Below are 20,578 nucleotides of genomic sequence, written 5' to 3'. Positions count from 1 at the left end.
GTCTCAGTTTGGTGTTTATACCATTTTTCAAGATCTTAGTTTGGATCGCATTGAGAGTGAGTCACTCTCAGATCTCAATACCATGCAGGTAAGGTACAACATGTGACGGGTATCTGTTCATCTCACTGGTTCAACACAATTGACTGTACCGGCCTGTAATCAGCTGGATGCTTGATTAAACAATAAACACCCATATAGAATTAAAGAGGATATCTTTTAACATCAACATTCCGATATAGAGGAGAGGAAGAGAGCGGAAATGCAAACAGAAGAGAGGAGATAGTGAAAGAAGAAAAGAGGTCAAGGCAAGAGGCATGTTTCTCATATCAGAGAGAGGTACATTATGTACTTATGTACTTATATTCCCTTTCATCTTTCTTCTTTCTTGAGGGCTCGCACGCAAAAACACACACACACTCGCACGACGCATGCAGCCATGCACACACGCGGACACGCATGCACGCACACACGCACACGCACACACAGCAGCTGTTCACAAACAGGGCAGCTTATATTCCAGCAGGAAGAGGTATATTGTCTCCTACTGTAGCAGAGTAGTAAAATGCTGCTGAATAATGGATGACAGTGTGTGTGTGTGTGTGTGTGTGTGTGTGTGTGTGTGTGTGTGTCTGTTTGTGTGTGTCTGTGACTCTGTGTGTGTCTGTCTGTCTGTGCGTGCGTGCGTGCGTGCGTGCGTGCGTGCGTGCGTGCGTGCGGTTTTTACGGTTCGTCAGCTGATAGAAAAACAAACCTGTTTGTTATTATGTCATATAAAGGTAGGTCCTGTCTCTCTGGGTAGAAATATGCTGGCTACGCTGTGTCATTATGACATGTTTATTTATTTGTGTCAGGGAAATTATGCACCTTGCATGACCTTTTTCATGTATTTCTTGAAAACATGCAACATGGGGGAACATAAATATGCTTTTGTCCTTTAACCCATTAAATTAAAACACATTCCCTGCCGTTGATGGAGAACTCTGTCATGTGGTCTTTTCAGTGGTTTATGATAGATCGCAGTCTTCGCCAACGCATGAATGGTTCTAGGTTTCTGAGCAACCAGATACAACCGGAAATTAACCGAAAGTGAACATTTTGCCTGCTGCCCGCCACCACGTTATCATATTTAGAAAATGCATTTATCTCGGATTCTTTTCCCACGTTGCGTTTTTTGGGTCAAAACAAGCAAACAGACTCATTCGCTTTTGAGTAGGCACTAGGCATGACCATCACGTTCGCCTTGAGTAGGTACTAGGCACACATCACTCTTTGGCTTTGAGTAGACGTGCATCAATCACACATGTGGTTAACACAACACTATTTGAAAGGAAGACGGCTGCTATAAATTGACACCCGGCCCGTTCTATTCCTTCCCTTTGAGTAGGCACACATAAACCCTTTCACTCAGAGCAGACTGTTGGGTGATGGACGTCTGCACGTCTGATTTCATAGCGGACTGAAAATCAAATCAAATCAAATGCAAGGCAGGCCTATTCTTTGAGCTGAACAGAAACCATAAATAACAGCATGGCTGATAAAGACCACAGATAAAGTAGACTGGAACTGACCTATGCTTTCTATGGCATAGGCAGCTCCCGGCAGGATGCGCCGGGAGAAACTATAGACGCAGCTGTAGGATATGAGACTAATTAATTAGAGTGACAAAAAGGGGAGTGTGTGTGTGTGTGTGTGTGTGTGTGTGTGTGTGTGTGTGTACGTGTGCGCGTCAATTTAACAAAGCTGCAGACGATCAGAAATCAGCAGAGAGAGAGAGCTTAGACGTTAGTGCTACTGTATGCCGAATTGAAGTGGACTCAAGCCCAGACTTGTTTTTCTTTCTTCCTGGAAATAAAAACGTCTGGGTTTCTGAGGCTATAGATAAAGTGATTAGCATCTAAAAAGCCCAGTTTTAGAAATAGTTAGATTGTCAAACCCCAAGGCGAGGTTGTATGCAAGCTATGCAAGTTACAGACGAGCAACGTCCATCCGTGTATTATGATTTAAAGCTGCAAGCCGTGACTATTATGTCCTACCCAAGCTTCGCACCCGCGGACTCGCAACGCACACAAGCAGCCGAGAGCCAATCTTTTCCATTCAGACAGTTTTGAGTATAAGCACAATAGACGATAGTCGATATATATCAACTATTAAACAATAGCTGAGTGAAACAATAGCAAATATAATTTGGCAAGTAAAAGACACCTGCCACCCCTAATAGCAGCTTTTCAGTGCCTTCTGCCAGTACATTTTTGAACACAAAAATAATAATTGTGTAAAATAAAAATAAAATAATCATTTTATTTTTCATTACGTCAATTACGTCAACGGGAGTGCTGGATTTTGACGTCAATTACGTCAAAACCGCACAACGGGAGTTCAAGGGTTAAATATCTATGAAATGTACTGGGAATAGAGTGTATTCACACAGCATATACACAAAATGTTGAATTACATGTCAGAATTTTAAACCTTCGGGATGTAGTCAATCTCATTGTCGTGCTGAAGAAAGGGAGCCCCTGATTTGTGCTTAGCCGTGCACCTGTGTTACTCACATAAATAACCCATTTAGGCCTGACGTCGGAATAAAAAAATCGTTCGCTCTGAACGAATATATATTCAAAGATTTGTGCCGCATTTTTACGATTTTTCAAAAATAGCAGACCTACAAGCTCGTAGCGCGCCACTCGGTGGCGCGCTATGAGCTTGTAGATCTGCTATTTTTCAATAGCTAAAGTATAACAATGTTATACTTTTCACTGCACATGCTGTACATGTATGACAATTTGACGAATAAAACCTTTGAATCTTGAAACTAGTTTTTGTTGTAGTGGTAGTAAACACTATTAGTAGTGGAATTAGAGCTGCTGTAAGTGATTGTTATGATTTCTATTGGAATGTAGAGCTATTTCTAGAAGTAGTAGTATGATAGGTTGGATTCTGGCATAAAAATCATGGTACTCCGAATGAATGCAATGAAGAGACTGCGCGCGCACGTACGTACGCACGCACTCACGCACTCACGCCAGTTAGCATTATCAGTGGAAGCAACATGAGGGGGATGGGCTTTGCTACCACTATACATTGTATGTATTAAGAAGGTCAGTACATTGATTCATACCATAACATACACACATGTGCATACAGTGTGCGCACGCACACGCACACACACACACACGCATACACACACACACACACACACACACACACCTACCTGTATACCGGTCGATCCAAAGTCAACATTGTCATAGTGGAAGTGGGCACAGTCTGCCAGCTTAGGGAAGTGACCCTTCACTACTGACAACCTGGAGAGACACACACACACGCACGCACGCACGCACGCACAGACACACACACACACACACACACACACACACGCGCACACAGAAATAGAAGTGACAGCAGGGTGTTATTCAGCTCAGTTTACAGTCAGAGAGTGTTTTACAATACAAGCTGTTGGAAAGTAACGAACAAGTGAATGACTCCATTCAGGAGGTGTTCTATGGGAGATCAGCCATGAATTTAACAACACACACAACACTTTCAACACGATTTCCCATGGGCAGTATGCAGTGTACATAGTGTGTGTGTGTGTGTGTGTGTGTTGTGTGTGTGTGTGTGTTGTAACTGATTTACAGTCATAAAGTGTGTGTGTGTGTGTGTGTGTGTGTGTGTGTGTGTGTGTGTGTGTGTGTGTGTGTGTGTGTGTGTTTTAACTGATTTACAGTCATAAAGTGTGTGTGTGCGTGCGTGCGTGCGTGCGTGCGTGCGTGCGTGCGTGCGTGCGTGCGTGCGTGCGTGCGTGCGTGCGTGTCTGTCTGTCTGTACAGACATCCAAGATAAGATAAACCTTTATTGATTCCCAGAATGAAAACTGAAAAGAGTGGATATATATACAGAGAGAGAGAGAGAGAGAGAGATAGACATGAATGTAGTGTCCTGTTCTAACTGACAGATCAATCAGACTAATGCCTCCACAGGGATCATTAAGGTTTCATCACAACTCATCCACTCTTTTCATTCATCACCAATGAACGCACGGTTAGGTGTGAGACTAAAGATTTAGCATCTGACATCAACATCAGTCACTCTACGTTATTACCTCTTTATGTGTGTGTGCGTGCGTGTGCGCGTGTGTGTTCCTGGAAATCTGGAGGGGACAAGACCGTTTATATAGTTTCCCAAATGCTACGGCCCCGGCCAATAGATGGAGCCGTTACATGTGACATGATGAGAGCCACGTGAGGGCCTGTTGTTGATTGGTTAGGTCAGATAAAAAGCTGAAGAAACAGTCGCTATAGAGTCTTATAGGACAGTGCTGCTGGCCCCAACTGAGCAAACAGTAGAACAGTGGTGCTCAATCTAAAGTAGATCACATATTAATATAAATAAATGTAATGTTGTGTGAGTTCAGAAGTCAGTTGCTTTGAAGGAAAGAGAACTTATTATAATAAGTTATATTAAATGTTCACTTCTCAGAATTCTCTGAGCACGTGCGTGCATGCGTGCGTGCGTGCGTGCGTGTACCTTTTGTTCATTTTGATCTTGTGGTTGGCTGGAGCGACCACTGAATGTGTGGCTGGCTCACCTGAACCATCCAATGGATCACAGCTCCGAGCCTGGTGAGAGAGAGAGAGAGAGAGAGAGAGAGAGAGAGAGAGAGAGAGAGAGAGATCAGGAAATCCATTAGATAAATCTCTATTGAAACGTCAACAGAGGAGCCAGTTATCCCAGTTTGAGAACGTTCTCAAAACATGTGGTTGTCACATGTCATATAATGTTCAGCACCTTCACTGCACATCGCTGAGTGAAACTGATGGTACAGTCACATGGTCACTGTACCATCAGTGAAACTGATGGTACAGTCACATGGCCACTGTACCATCAGTGAAACTGATGGTAGTCACATGGCCATTGGCAGCCACAGCCTGGGCTTGATCTGATGACTCACAACAGCTTAGAGGTCTGACCTGACGAGTCACCACAGCTACAGTATAGGTTGGACCTAGCATGGCCCGGCCAGTCTGCTATAGAGGGGCGGGTGCCGGTGGATCCTATTGCTTCACCGATCTGAGCGCCCGCCCACGCCCCCCTCCTCCTCCTCCCCTCCCCGGTAGAAAACAGCGGAGAACACTGACGTCACCACATTTGGCGCGACGGCCCTCGATCTGCATTCTGCACTGTAGTTCACTGCCACTCCTAGACCAGGACATGTGGCTCGTTTTCCCAGGCTTTTTCTTTTTCTTGTGAAAACGAAAGCGCCTGTGGTCTCCGAGGCTAGGATTCTCCGCTCCACTCAGCACTTTGACTATGTGGAACTAGTGCACGGTCACACCACCAGTTTATCAGTTGAGCTGAGGTCTGGTCTACTCCTCCTTTTTCCCCCCCTCGTCACCGAATCTCTCCGGTAAATGTTTGCCCGTTTTCACCGATTGTTTGCCTATCATGTGTTTGACGTGGCCCAAGCTCACACAACGCATTTTGAGCTATTTTCAAATGGCTTTGTCCATGTATATAGGGCTTAAGTGGGAAATGTATGTTTTGCAATAATAATCAAAATCTACAAAGTAACAAAACTTTGCAGAATAGTAGAAGTAAAAGTAGAAGTAGAAGTAAAAGTACTTAAAATTGGAAATGCTCAAAATTGAGGCAGTGAGCTGGCAGCCCGGCACATAACAAAAAAACTGCAAAATGTGTTGTCCTGAATTCACCCGTTCAAACTATTTTACACTCTCAAGAGTTAAACAGTGAAGTGAAGATTCCTCTACAATGTAAATGTACCCAAGTGACATGAACAGTGAATCAAGTGCATCCTAACAGTGTATCTGATCTATGGCTCTATGACGTACTGTAGCGCTGTGGAGACTGAGTGCTTCTCTGGTTTCACCTGCATGGAAATAACAGCTGCACTGTGTACACAATACCGATGAAATCATTCGCGCACACACACGCGGACACACACGGACACACACACACACACACACGCACGCACGCACGCACGCGAGCATACCCGTGTTGCAATGAAGAAAAACATTTATATATCCTCTCATCTCTGCTGTCGTTCCCTCACTCATATCCTCTGTACCCGAGTTTCTCAATCAGTGGGTTGGGCCCCAGAAATGTGGTGTATAGTCTAGAAGAGTGTGAGACAAGGTCACAAAGACCAGCTTTAAACAGTTGTTTTCTAAATTATAGAATTTCTTATTTTATTTTATTTCTCCATGAAAAAAAATGTGTGTGTCCGCGACCCACAAATGGGTCCCGACCGTCCCCCACAGTTTGGGAAACGGTGGTATAGATTGAGAGGGCGCCTGGGAAACAGAAGGTTCCCGGGTTCACGTCCCAGACTCCCAGCCCACGTGTCGAAGTAGTCCCAGAGCAAGACTTATAACCCCTGACTGCTCCCCAAGGCAGGCGCTGCCCCCATGGAGCCCACTGCTCCTGGTACTTAGGAAAATGCACAGGCAACATACCGTAGATATCAAAGGTATAGATAGGCAAATCTACAGTGGCAAATACCGCCACGGTCAGCTAGGAGGAGTGCAGACCAAATTATTATCGTTATTATATTATCCTGGCGTTAATATAGTATTCTTGCCTATAATATGTATAATTAACCCTTTTTGACCAGAGATCAGATTCTAAAAATGTCTTCTACATCCTGACAGTTCTCTGAAAAAGCTATGTTTCTGTCAGTCGTTCTTCGATTTTTCAAAAATAGCAGACCTACAAGCTCATAGCGCGCCACTCGGTGGCGCGCTATGAGCTTGTAGATCTGCTATTTTTCAATAGCTAACACCAAAAGCTGTATACACTAAGAGTAACATTTCAGCCATTTAATATCAGCAATGGAAACTCCTGTGTGTGGTCATCATCTGCCACATGATTCTATCAAATGACAGCTTCATTTTGTTGACCTCAATGATGTTGCTTTACAGTTTGTACATTAGATCAGGTCAATGTTGTGAGCCGAGGCTCTGCCCTTTCATAAGCAGCCATTAACGCTGGAATGTTCATATTAACAACAAACTAAGTATGAGCCGAGGTTCATACAAGGATATTTATTTACAACTATTAAACCGATTAAAACCGGGAAAGCATTTTTTTTGGATTTATTGCGTTGGGTTATTAGAAAGAAATAGCAAATAGAAGCTCACAGCTGCGAGCGTGTACATCTGCTATTTTGTGACATTTTTGAAAAATCTTCTATTGTTTGTTTGTTGTGTTAGGAAAATGTAGAACAATTTTGAATCACGAAAAAGTGTGAGAACTACTGATTTAGAAGGCAGTTGTAGAATCGTCTTCAGGTCATAATGGGTGACTACTGACACACTACGGATGGATATACAGCATTAACATACAGAACAATAGAATTATTCATAAGCAGAACGATAGCAATAGTACAGTTAAACGTTAAGATTACCTTGATGAGGTTCTTCTAGACTGGAAGGATTTAACATTCGAGAGAGAGAGAGAGAAATCACTTCCCGTTTAAGTCGAGTGCTGATGGTTGTAGTGTTCCTTATTCCTTATTTTTAGAGCACTGGTTCTCAACCTGGGGCCCGGGGACCCCCTAGGGTTCCTTGAGGGGGTTCCAGGGGGTCCCCCAGCTAAATGACTGGTCGATCGGGAACCAGGACCCTTATAGGTCTACCCGTCTAGAGTTGAAATGGTCCCAGCTAAAAATTTAAAAAGATAGCGTCAAGTGACAATGTGTGGCCCATATACTGCATATCAAAGTGGGGGTCCTCGAAATGAAACAAAGGTTAAGAATGGCCATTTTAAAGCGAGCAACTGTTGTTGAGGAGGGGTTAAATGTGAATTGAGGGGCGTTTAAGCACAGTTAAAGACTCATGGGGGACCGTGGCTGCGGTCGGTGCCAATAGGAACTGGAAATATTTCACATTTCACTCCGGCAGGATTCATAAAAATCTGTCCATTTAATGGAGGACGAACTACACACAACTCGCCTGCCAAACATCGGTCCTACGGGAAACATAACAGACTGCAGTTTACGGCCTGGACAAGACCTTGTACTGGTTCAGTACCGGGGGGGGGGGGTGCTTGTACACCCAATGAGTGGTGAGGCCAACAGTGCCACATAGTAGACTAACCCATTTAGGCCTGAACTCGGAATTTAAAACAATTCTTCTAAATCCTCCAGTTTTCTGAAATAAATATTTTCACGATTTTTCTAAAATAGCAGACCTACAAGCTCGTAGCGCGCCACTCGGTGGCGCGCTATGAGCTTGTAGATTTGCTATTTTTCAATAAAAAAATTATAACATAATGTTTAAAACACCAAAAGGGGTTCCCGCCCAGAATGGACTAAATACTGAATCACCGCCACAGAGGGGTTTTGAGTCTTCTAATTGATGACACATGGTCCACAATCACACTTACTTTCAATTAAAATGTTCTTATTTTGTTCATGCAATGTGCGATCAAAGTACTGTACTGTACTGTACCGCATGATTGCACCGTACCCTACGGATAAGACCCAATTATTGAAATCTCAAACATGGAATAGACTTGGACCAGCATCCACCCTGCATTGATGCTTGTGTAGTGTGTAGAGCATATACACTATGCCAGGGGTCCTCAACTAGAAATGCTGAAGGTCCACTAATCATTTTTGAAAAAGACTCCGGTCCGGTCCCATGAGCGCGGCGCGGGCCACGCAGCGGCCAGCGGAGAGCGAACCAACCAATACTGGGGTGCAGAGTATGGAAATAAAATGTTTCACAAATATTCCCCTCCAAAAATTCACAGCAAATGAGAGGTATTGTGTTGAGGCACAAAGAACACTTTTATTTTGTCAAGTTTAAAAAAAACTTGCCCAGGGTCCACAGAGAGGTGGTCCGCGGTCCGGTCGTGGACCGCGGTCCGCCTATTGAGGACCCCTGCACTAGAGTATACACTGACTTGTCAGTCTCCAGGTCCGAGTCCACTAGTATATATATTCATGGCTAGTGTTTCTGGCAATATCATTTACCACTCATTTTGTAACATCATTTGCCACTCACATGTGGAAAAGATCAAGCTTGACAAAAATGTCCCATCACACAAGCTCTCGTGGTGATGACACCACATTGGTTGTCTGTGAACAAGCCAGCAGCTGATTGGCTCCACGTGAGTAAAGACATGAAGTCAAAAGGGAAAAAGAAAAGTAACCAGCACCTATCATCCGATTGGCTGTCACTGACCAGTCTGACCACAAGATGAGAGCTAGCTTTTAGCGACCTATAAAGTCAAACTGCTAAGCAAACTGGCTATATGACTATACCAGCCACAGCTCAAATAGCTAAGCTAACCTGCTAACTATGTCCTCCTAGACGTTTTTAGAAATCATATTATTCGAGTAACTATGTGTTTGACGCAACAACAATAGCAGTACATCAACCGATACAACTAGCTTTCCAATATGATAGATGGAGAGCTACCTGTTGCACGCACACACGCACTCACACCCCTACAGTACACCTGACATACCTTTTGCATCTTCCTCTTCTTAAACATGGTGTCTGTTTCTGTGCGTTGACACGTTCACTCACTCAACACTGTCTTCCACCTGTCTGTCTGTCCATTTATCTGTCTGTATGTCTTTGTCATGTCTCTTTTTATCTCTCAACGAGCCTCCATGTCCGCCTGCTGCTGTCACTGGTCTGTGTACTCAGGCAGGTAACCAGAGAACGGGCGAACAGGCACATATCTCACACAGGCACACACACATCTCACACAGGCACACACACACACACACACACACACACACACACACACACACACACACACACACAGACACACACACACAGTGTTGAATATTTGATGTTATTAAGAGTACAAGAAGCATGGGTCAGAGTTGTCAGCCTCTCTCTCTCTCTCTCGGTGCTCTCTCTCTCTCTCTGTCGGTCGGTCAGAAGGACAGAGCGTCAGTTAAAAGTCAAGGTGTAGAACAGACCAGTGACCGGTGGTCAGTCACATGACCAACTGACTGTCCTAATGCAGATGGGCTTTGACCCACTAACCCTCTGGTCAACAGAACCATGTGACCCGACCTCTGGAGTACTATGCACCGTGGTATCCAATCCATGGCCAGGGGCGTGTCCAGCATTACAGCCAATATTAAGACCTGCTGAGGCCATTCTACAATTGCCTTCTAAATAAGTAGTTCAGGATTTTTTCTAGAAATGTCCAGAAATATCAGATATACAAGCTCTAAAAATGTCAAAAATCTAAAATGACAAAAAAGGTGTAAAAGGTGTAAAACTTTAAGCTTAAAGTGTTATACTTAAACGCATGATGGGGTAGTGCAGCGAAAAGACCTTATACAGTATATCTGCTATTTCCATAGAAAAGAAAAAAAAAACAGAAATGTTTTCCCTAATGGTAAATGGTAAATGGTGCATTTATATAGCGCCTTTATCCAAGGCGCTTTACATAGATTGTGCATTACATTCACCCATTCACACACACATTCATACACCGATTGCGGCGGAAGCCATGCAAGGTACCAACCAGCACATCGGGAGCAATTTGGGGTTCAGTGTCTTGCCCAACGACACTTCGACATGTAGCCAGGAGGAGCCGGGATTCGAACCGCCGACCCATGGATCATTGGACGACCTGCTCTACCTCCTGAGCCACAGTCGCCCCCCTATAATTACATGCCCAAAATAGACATGACAGGTTGAGGTCGGGGCAAAGATGAGAGGCATCACCTATGGTGAAGCGCCTGTTGTGTCATTTTTCCACTTCCGTCACAATCCAACTCCCCGCCCGTGCTCACGTTGAAGAGAGCGCATGTCCCCCGTGTCCGTGACCGACGTCCCTCCTGTCACTGACCCCCCCGTCCATCCTGTCATTGTCCCCGGCTGCTGAGAGCTCCACACGCCGCCTCTCGTCCCCTCTCACTGTCCCCCCGGCTACAGATCACTGTCCCCAGCTGTCTCTCTACGATGTGAGCACCGGTGGGGACTTAAGACTCTGAGGGGAGTGGAAAAATGATGAGGAGTGGGAAAATAATTACACAACAGTGACATACAACACCCCCCCTCCTGATGTCAGTGTGTCAATGCCGTCACATCATTCACTTCAGTCCTTTATCCTGATCTACATTCAGTGGTTTCAAAACCAAGGATCCGCCATCAAAAAAGACAATTCATTAATAATATTAACAATAGGGGGGGGGGGCGACAGTGGAATGATACGATACCACATAACGCTCTTTTGATTGTGAGTGCCTGGTTCCTTTCCTGTGACTGTGAGTGCCTGGTTCCATTCCTGGGCCGGCCGGACTAAGTCTCTCCCCCCAGATATTCTCCCCGTTTCCTGTCTCTCGCTCTACTGTAAAAGGCTGAAATATATTATTATATATTATTGAATATATTTGTCTTTAAAAAAAAAGCACGTTCAGACGATAGGTGGATGTTATTGTCTTGTGGACATGACGCCCCATCATTTTGCTGCCTGTATGAGTGAGATGACAAATTGATTGATTTTGGTTGATTCTTGGGGTCACGATAAATCAGCCCAATATTTTTCTTTGATGACTAATATGGGGCGAAAGGATGGGTCAAAAATAATCTGTTCTCATGTTCACTTCTCCCATTGGAGTCTGCTTAAAAGGGCCGACAGTGGCAAAACTGAAAACTCATGTGACACAGATACAGGAAATGACTCTAAAAGTGTGCCGTTGCCTTTCTGAACCATCTCTGGTTAAACCACACACACACGCACACACGCACACACACACGCACGCACGCACGCACACGCACAGAGAGCACGGTGTGTTCAGGGCTTCCCAAGATAACAGTATTATCAGAATACAGCTGCCTCCCGTCTTTCGGCCCTGTGTGTCAAATTGGCAGCATTAACAGTACAGGTTGGTACAGGTTGGTTTAGTCAGTATTCAAATCCCAGCTGCTAGCTGGGATTTGAATACTGACTTTCAGTCAGAGCCTGGTCAGACCACGATTCTGTTGTGAATCCTTATGATTATTATTATCATTATTATTATATCCATTGTGACATGAGGGAGTTTACACCCGAGTCAGAGGCTGGACCAGGTGAGCAGACTGGTTGAGGGAGTCGGAGTATCCTGACCTGCACTATCTGTACCGAGTGGACCTCTAGATCCCTAGTTCCCAAACGGTGGGTTGGGACCCATTTGTGGGTCACAGAACATGTTTTACGGGTCACAGTCTTCACGACTTTCTTGGGGTCTAGTAGGACTAGTAAATAATGAAAAAAAAAAAGAAATTAGCCCCATGTTTGAATGCCCCCCGCCCCCCTGTCAATAACTGCTGAAATCGCTAAAACGAAAGAAGGCAGCAAATGAAAAACGATGATGTCACGTGATGTCACAATGACCTGGGCACCATATATGGGTGCTGATGTCACGATGACCTGGGCACCTCTGACCTGGGGGCTTGCCTGGGGTGACCAGGGGGCTGACGTCACGCGATGTCACGATGACCTGGGGCTTGCCTGGGGTGAGTGACGGGAATTGCGAGTGTCATGACAGAGTGACCGGGATTGTGGGTTAGGTCCAAAAACGCACAATTCCATAGTTAACTGCGACCTTCGGTCGCAATAAGTATATGACAAACAGTAAGGTATACAACGCAATGCTATACCCCCATCAAACTGCACATAGTTTCCCCGTGTTTTTCTTAAATTGTTTTTATTATGTTTAGACACTTGCTTCAGTAATATAGACCTGTTTTAGTGTTTTGTCATGTCAATAAAGCTCCTTTGAATTGAACTGACAGACAGAAAAGAGTAAAGACATGCAGTAACACAGACAGACAGACAGCGAGACAGACAGGCATTGGTGTCCCTGAATAGAATGGAAACCAGTTCTCTGTGTATGACCTGACCTACACTCACATTTGACCCATTAAGACCTGAGGCCAATTCTGCAAAGGTCTTCTAAATGGTACCATTTTTCAACGTTGCTATATCATTAGTTCTCAAAATATTTTTTCCAGGGACCCCCAGAAGCTCAAGCTTCAAGCTATGAGCTCAAGCTATCAGCTTGTATATGTGCTATTTCTTTGAATAACCAAAGTAAAAATAAAGCCAAAGTATGAAATGACACAGATGACATGATGCTTTCCCGGTTTTAATGGGTTAAAAATGACCCTATACCGGCATCAATACATCTATATGCACACAGCTTCGGCCATAATATCGTACAGACAACACAGAGAGCAGCATTATTTGTAGCAACCAAAGTTTCCATCCAGTCATATATAATTTTTTTAAGATTTTTTTTCCTTCTTTTTCTGCCTTTATTGACAGACACAAGTGAAGATCGACAGGAAAGAGGGAGAGACAGGGGGAGACATGCAGCAAAGGTCGTCATGAACGCCCACCCTCCATCCAGTCATATTTATTTATTTATTCGTTTGTTTTATTCATGCCATGAAGGATGCAGCGCACACAGTCAGTCAACATGGAGCAGACAGTTCATATCGACCTGCCTGAGACACTGATCAGTCACATTAATGAGTGACTGCACACTATTCAGGGAACCTGCGTAGTGCGTACTCACACAGACAAACGGACGTAAAAGTAGACAGAGGCAGGCACAGACAGGCAGACAGACAGGCAGGCAGGCAGACAGACAGACAGGCAGGCAGGCAGGCAGACAGACAGGCAGGCAGACAGACAGACAGACAGACAGACAGACAGACAGACAGACAGTGATGACTTACCAGACAGTGGTGTCCAGCTTACCCTGCCTATACAAATCTACAGGTCCTCCCTCCACACACACACAGAAACCAAAACACATACATGGCACACACGCCCACACAGACGGCACGCACACCCACCCACACACACAACGCACAGAGAGAGAGAGAAACAGAAACACAAACACACAAACACGACACAGAGGGGAAACAGGAATAGATACTAAGGCTAGTTGGCTTTCAGTAGATACACACGTGTCTGAGTGAGTACAGTCCGTCTGTCTGTCTGTCCGTACCAGTTAACATTAATACTGGTAGCTGTCTGTCTGTCTGTCTGTCTGTCTGTCTGTCTTGGTCCAGACCTCTCTACTCTCTCGCTTTCTCTCTCTCTCTCAACTGGAAGAAAACAGGAAATGACACAAAAAAAACAGAGCTCAAGTATATTAACAACTCTAGTCAGGTCTACACTACAGTGTGAGAGAGAGAGAGTGAGAGAGAGAGGGGGGGGGGGGGGGGCACGGTGGGGGGGGAGGTCATGAACGGCCATGCCTGAAGGTGTTCTGCCAAACTAGGTCATCTTCAGTCTGGTATAGTCTGGATGTAAAGCAGGTCTGAGGACCCAAACAGAACACCTGGGCATGATGGGGACCCAAAACTAGGTCAGAGGTCCTGGACAAAGGAACACTTTCAACTGCCTATTCCGGGCATGTCCTTAGAATATATCTAAAAGACAAAACTGTGTGATAACATCAAAACAATCACATTACCACCAGATGTACATACATACATCCACCGTGTGGTCTGATGAGTCATGGTGTTCGGGAGTTATCAGAGAGTCCAATAAACAGGCTGTATACATAAGTCATGGAATCATATATTTAATGATTTCCCGGGATACTTATCCCAAAATGAATGGTCATGTGATATGCATATGAACAGCAAAGGCATAGATTATAGCAAATACGACCTGTTACATCACAAATCAGATTCGCTCATATCAGTCCGTTGATCGGGGCGCCCCTGGAAGCAGGACAGAAGGCTTGTCTATCCTGGAGAATTCTGACGTGTCTCTACTTTCTCAGACACTATATAGAAATCTTTCTGTCGCTCTGTGACCTTGCTTGAGCACAGCTAAGGTGCACTCTCATATAATGAATGGTTACTGCTTAAAGGTCTACTTTATCCCAACAGGTCCCAGGTTAAATTCCTCTCCTCCGAACAAAGGTTTTGTCACCAATAGGGACTAAATGTCATAACCATCTTTGAATTGTGCAGGCGGAACGTTTTAATTAAATGACATAGGCCTGATGTTGTGATCTCCGCTCCCTTGATGGAAGAAATGCACGCCGCTCTTTCAATATGAACATTGATAAGATATTTTATAGTCAGACTTTTGGTTGATTGTATGAGATCTATTGGTCAAGCCTTCCGTTTCTTGTGTATTTATAGGACTGAAATTAATTATTATTTTCACAATTGGCTAATCTGATTTGATTATTCCATTAAGCTATGCTAATTAGACGTTATTTGGACCACTATAGACAGAACTGAAACCGTATTTGTTTTTTCTTGTGTTTTCATAATCATATCGTTGCCGTCTTATAAGGTTTCCGCCAAAAACCGCTACTTTTTATTATTCTTTAAAGCAAATATTTAAAATAGTGAAAATAGCCTCACAAACAACGCACTAGTATTTTCACTACTTGTGTGACACTCTTATATGATGAAGAACGGCATTCGTTCACAACAAGACAGACCCTAAAATAACCCCAAGTCTGGAGATACAAGGTTTCTGCCCCGAGAGCAACAACATATAAACATACTGTCGTTAACTGTCAGTCATGCTGAGCAGCAGGTGGTCCGGCCCTAACCCCATTAACTCAACAATACAAACACAACAACCACACCACACAACTCAGTCACGCACTAACCAACCACGACAAAGTGTAATCGCACAATAATTACCCACACCACACCGCACAACTCAGTCACGCTCTAAACCGCAACCACCACCACCACAAAGTGCAATCGCACAATAATAACCACACGACACACAACACACAATAATAAACTACACGATCCCAGAATAACTACTGCATGCCACAATCACACACTGTGTGCGTCGCCCTCCAGAAGACAATAGAGGAGAAGGCGATGGGGGGGGGGGGGCTGATCAGTGAAGCAGAAGAGATGCTCCTCAATCCTCATTGTCTTCCGCTCCTCTTTCTTATCCCTCATCAGTTCATTGTAAGACAATACAGGATGGATGGGTGAGAGAGTGGGGGGGGGGGGGGGGGAGAGAGAAAGGCCTGGAGTTGAGGAATAGATGGAATATACATGTAGGATGGAGGTAGGTGAGATGGATGGATGGATGGATTGATGGATGGGAGCAGGTTTTACAAGGCAGGCTGGCTAGATGAACGGGACAGAGGAGTGGGGTCAAATCAAGGATAGTTAATTGGGGTGGAGGAGGGGTGGGCGGAGGGAGGTCAGTAAAGCAGAAATTACATCTTTAGTCTATTGTCTTCAGGAAGTGTGCTGTTAGAGTCAGACAGAGACAGACAGATCTTTTCTATTTTAGTTTCCATCCACACAGCTGAGGACGCTTTAAAGTACAAGAATATAATGTATAAACTACTAAACACCTTAAACAAGGCCAGTTCAGCAAGAAGCACGCAGTCCTACATACAGCCAAGTAGGTTGCTGTGAAGCCGTTGGCTATAGCAAGACAGATCCAGGGTCAGCCCAGCAGTCCTACATACAGCCAAGTAGGTTGCTGTGAAGCCGTTGGCTATAGCAAGACAGATCCAGGGTCAGCCCAGCAGTCCTACATACAGCCAAGTAGGTTGCTGTGAAGCCGTTGGCTATAGAAAGACAGATCCAGGGTCAGCCCAGCAGTCCTACATACAGTCAAGTAGGTTGCTGTGAAGCCGTTGGCTATAGAAAGACAGATCCAGGGTCAGTGTTAGTAACAAACAAGAAGGCTGCAAGAAACCCCGCACCATTAACACAACAAACAAGCAAAATACACGACAATCATCAACGTGTAACGAAACGATGACACAGCAATCAATACATGATGACTATACCGTCGAATCATAAACGACCAACAATCAATACATGGTTAACTTCAAAGCACAAACGATCAGCAATCAATAAACATTATAGCGCACTGTAACACAGTGTGACGCAAACAATCAATAACCAATACACTTCTGCCATCCAAGAACACAAAGACACAGGATTCAGGGTGTTGCACAACAGATGTGCAACATCTGTGAGCATGTCTTGTCTACACACTACACTGCACTACACGTCCATGCATGTGTTTGAGTGAGTGAGTTATTTAGCATTGTGCAAATAAACGCATATTAACCCATTTTGGGTTTTGGTGTTTTAAGTAAGCATTATGTTATACTTTAGCTATTGAAAAATAGCAGATCTACAAGCTCATAGCGCGCCACCGAGTGGCGCGCTACGAGCTTGTAGGTCTGCTATTTTTGAAAAATCGTGAAAATGCGGCACAAATCTTTGAATATATATTTTTTCAGAAGACTTTTTTCTAAATTTCGATGTCAGGCCTAAATGGTTTAATAACAACCAGGACTTTACTGAGAGACATGGAACTGTTATTTTATTCCTGTCAAAAACAAAAAAAAACAAAAAGGGAAAAATCTTCATTGTCATCTGGTTGGTTGATTTGCAGCCCCGGGTGCTTGTTCACAAAACACAGAACCTGAATCCATCTTTATGGTTTCCCTGGGAGCCCCGCCCACCTCCCGTAAAATGACAGAATGATGACACGGATGTGTTAAGTCCATGTCTGAAAAAACAAGAATGATCTAAACACATTCACGCCGTAAAAAGCCACATTTTCCTATTGTTATCTACTTTTATTGTGTGTGTTCGTGTGTGTGTTCGTGTGCGCGCGTGCGTGCGTGCGTGCGTGCGTGCGTGCGTGCGGGAGTGCACAGTGACAGCATATACAGGATGAAGAGACAGACAGGGAGCAAACTGACAAACATCACTTCATGTTCCTCCATGTCCACATAGGGAGTCAAAAATAGCAGACCTACAAGTTCATAGCGCTATTTTTCAATAGCTAAAGTGTAACATGACGCTTGAAACACCAAGAGGGGTTCCCACTTCCCGCCCAGAATGGGTTAATAACAACCAGCGAATCATAAAGCCATATGGAGTTCAATAAAGTGAAGCTGTGATTTGATAGAAAAGGGAAGACGACCTACTTTTATTTATCTGGAGAATGTTCTTTTTTTTTTGGGAATGCATTACATCCAGCAGACTTCTGTAAAACAACACTGTAACTATGTTTTAAAAACATTAGGCTACGTTATTTTTTCTGTAAATTGTGGCCTTGTGGAACTAATGCTAATTAGCACTATTATTTTGGAGGGGAATTTGGTTTTAACCGTTTGAATGTAGAAGAGGAGAGGAGAGGAGGAGGTTTAGATCCTTTGACATTCCAGAGGGTCTCCCTTGGAAACCCCTCTTTCACACCAGCCTTCCCCTCCTCCTCTTCTTCTCCTGTCCAACTCTCCCTCCCTCTCTCACTCTCTCTCTCTTTCTCTCTCCCCTGCTCCTCCCCTCCATGTTTTCTCCTCGTAAAACCTCCTCGGAGACAAACAGCGGCCTGGTGAAAACAACAAGGTAGTATCTCCTACAACTGGGACTGTCAACGCTGAACTACCACCAGTAAAGGAAAATAAACAAACTTTAATTCTGTTCTTTTTAAAAGGGAGAGAGTTCACTTGCTTTTATCTTCACAGAGAGAGAGAGAGAGAGAGAGAGAGAGAGAGAGAAAGAGAGAGAGACAGTAACTGAGGGGAAACCATACACTGGAGAGGAATGCTGTATCGGATTCCAGAGCACAACACACACGCTCAATTCTACTACTTCCAAAATGAGGAGGATTCATTGCACCAATAGAGATTTGAAAAGATATGACTGTACGTGCAAATAGTGTCCAACAACTGAGTGCAAGGTTGGGCCTAGAGGCTTTAGGTTGAGGAAGTGCTGAGGTCTGTAGTAACCAGGTGCATCGAACTATAAAATCAACATCTTGTCACACCACATCTCATCAGAAGCCCTCAGTTTTCCGACTGCTCGCGTCCGATGAAATTGTCAAATTTGGTCTATTCACAACAAAACTAATTCTGTTACTCACACTTCTGCATCATGTCACAGCTGGTCACATTACAAACAGTACAATCATGTCAATTAATACCACAGCAAGTGAAGCACTTTCACAGCACTACAGGTACTTATGCACAATATTTAGAAGTAGGCCCCATTGCACACAGCACCGGCTCAAATTGTGCTATTTTTCTGTACTTCGTACTGTTGCTATTATCAAATTGTGTCTTTGTTATTATTACTGTTACAACGTTGATGAACCGAAACCAAATAATTTAACTTTTGTGGATGTACAGCACATGCTGGTATTACTGATACATTAACTGATTATTCTATTCACCTTGTGATCAATTCAGATGGCACAATATCACAAACAAGGCAATATATAGTACAAAACCAGGGTAAAACAAAGGCATCTGAATGGAAATAAGTTGCATAAGATATTTACCCAGCCGTTAACAACAAATCTAACTTTTAATTTGAATGGTGTAGCGGTTTCACTCCTGGCTGTCTGTCATTTGTATAGACTGGTAGGTAGACATTACAGGCTGATGTATGCCCCTTTTCTTCAACAGGCAACACGCAGGCGCGCACACACACACACACATACGCCAACAGCATACTAAAGCGCTACACACACACAGCCTCAATGCCAGCTGAGAGAAAGGGAAAGAAAAACACAGTCACACTCTCCATACAAACGCTGTCGCTCTGTGACACACACACACACACACACACACACACACACACACACACACACACACACACACACACACACACACACACACACACACACACACACACACACACACACACACACACACACACACACACACACACACACACACACACACACACACACACACACACACACACACACAGTTGAAAGGGAAACAGACATAAACAATGAATAACAGTCACACACACCAGAGAGAGAAAGAGAGGCACAACCACTCAGTTGCAGCTCAGTGTATAGGGATGTTATTATTAAGCCATATGTTAGGCCTATACTTTGTTGTATGATGGTTTGCGCTTATATATTTGCCATCTTCAATATTTGATCACACACACACACACCCCCCCCCCCCCCCCCCCCCGAAAAAATATGTTTCAATCAACAATTCGTTCAGAGGGTCGGCATATGGGTCCCCTGTGTGTCTGTCATTGGAGAAACTTGTACATCTGCAATTTTTTTGAACATCTTTGAAAGAATCTTTGAAAGTGTTTGAAAAATGTCCAAATAATTTAGAAGGAATTTGTAGAATCGGCCTCAGGTCTCGATGGGATAAATATGTGTGAACAAAGCATGGAATGTGTGATAAGCACAGCATCCCGTGCTACCAGCTCTTAAGGTTTGCTCTTGAAAATGACAGACAGACATGCAAGCTGTGTGTGGTCGCAGCTTAAAACTGCACTGTACAGGAAGATTTATTGATAAAAAGCTTTTCCCCCATTGAGCTTTTGTGATGCACCATAATTCTCCTCGACAAAAATACTTGGCTGGAGAAATGGCTAACAAGACACAGCTCTGGGTGTGGTACAGTGATGAGATGCTGACTGACAGTGTGTGGAAGAGCACACACACCCCCCACACGCGTGCGCGTGCACACACATACACACACACCTAGGAGCCCTGTGTGTGTGTGTGTGTGTGTGTGTGTGTGTGTGTGTGTGCACACGTGTGCATGTGTACTGTATGCGTGTGCACTAGCGTTGTTCAAGCTTTCAAA

At 44.2% G+C, this 20,578-nt stretch overlaps 1 protein-coding gene across 2 annotated transcripts in view; it reads right to left on the bottom strand.

Moving 5' to 3' along the window:
* arhgap33 (Rho GTPase activating protein 33) overlaps window positions 1-20,578 on the bottom strand; it is a 75,036-nt gene that overhangs the window by 43,217 nt on the left and 11,241 nt on the right. For both annotated transcript variants that reach the window (XM_079504758.1, XM_079504759.1), the window contains exons 2-3: window positions 4,525-4,616; window positions 3,212-3,302 (exon numbers count right to left, since the gene is read on the bottom strand). In XM_079504758.1, coding sequence (XP_079360884.1) covers window positions 3,212-3,302; window positions 4,525-4,616 — 183 coding nt within the window. The remainder of the gene's footprint in view (window positions 1-3,211; window positions 3,303-4,524; window positions 4,617-20,578) is intronic.

The sequence above is a fragment of the Electrona antarctica genome (genome assembly GCF_951216825.1).
Source record: "Electrona antarctica genome assembly, chromosome: 6".
Lineage (NCBI taxonomy): Eukaryota > Metazoa > Chordata > Actinopteri > Myctophiformes > Myctophidae > Electrona > Electrona antarctica.
The sequence above is the reverse complement of the archived record's forward strand: the minus strand, read 5'-3'. Positions and strand labels throughout refer to the sequence as shown.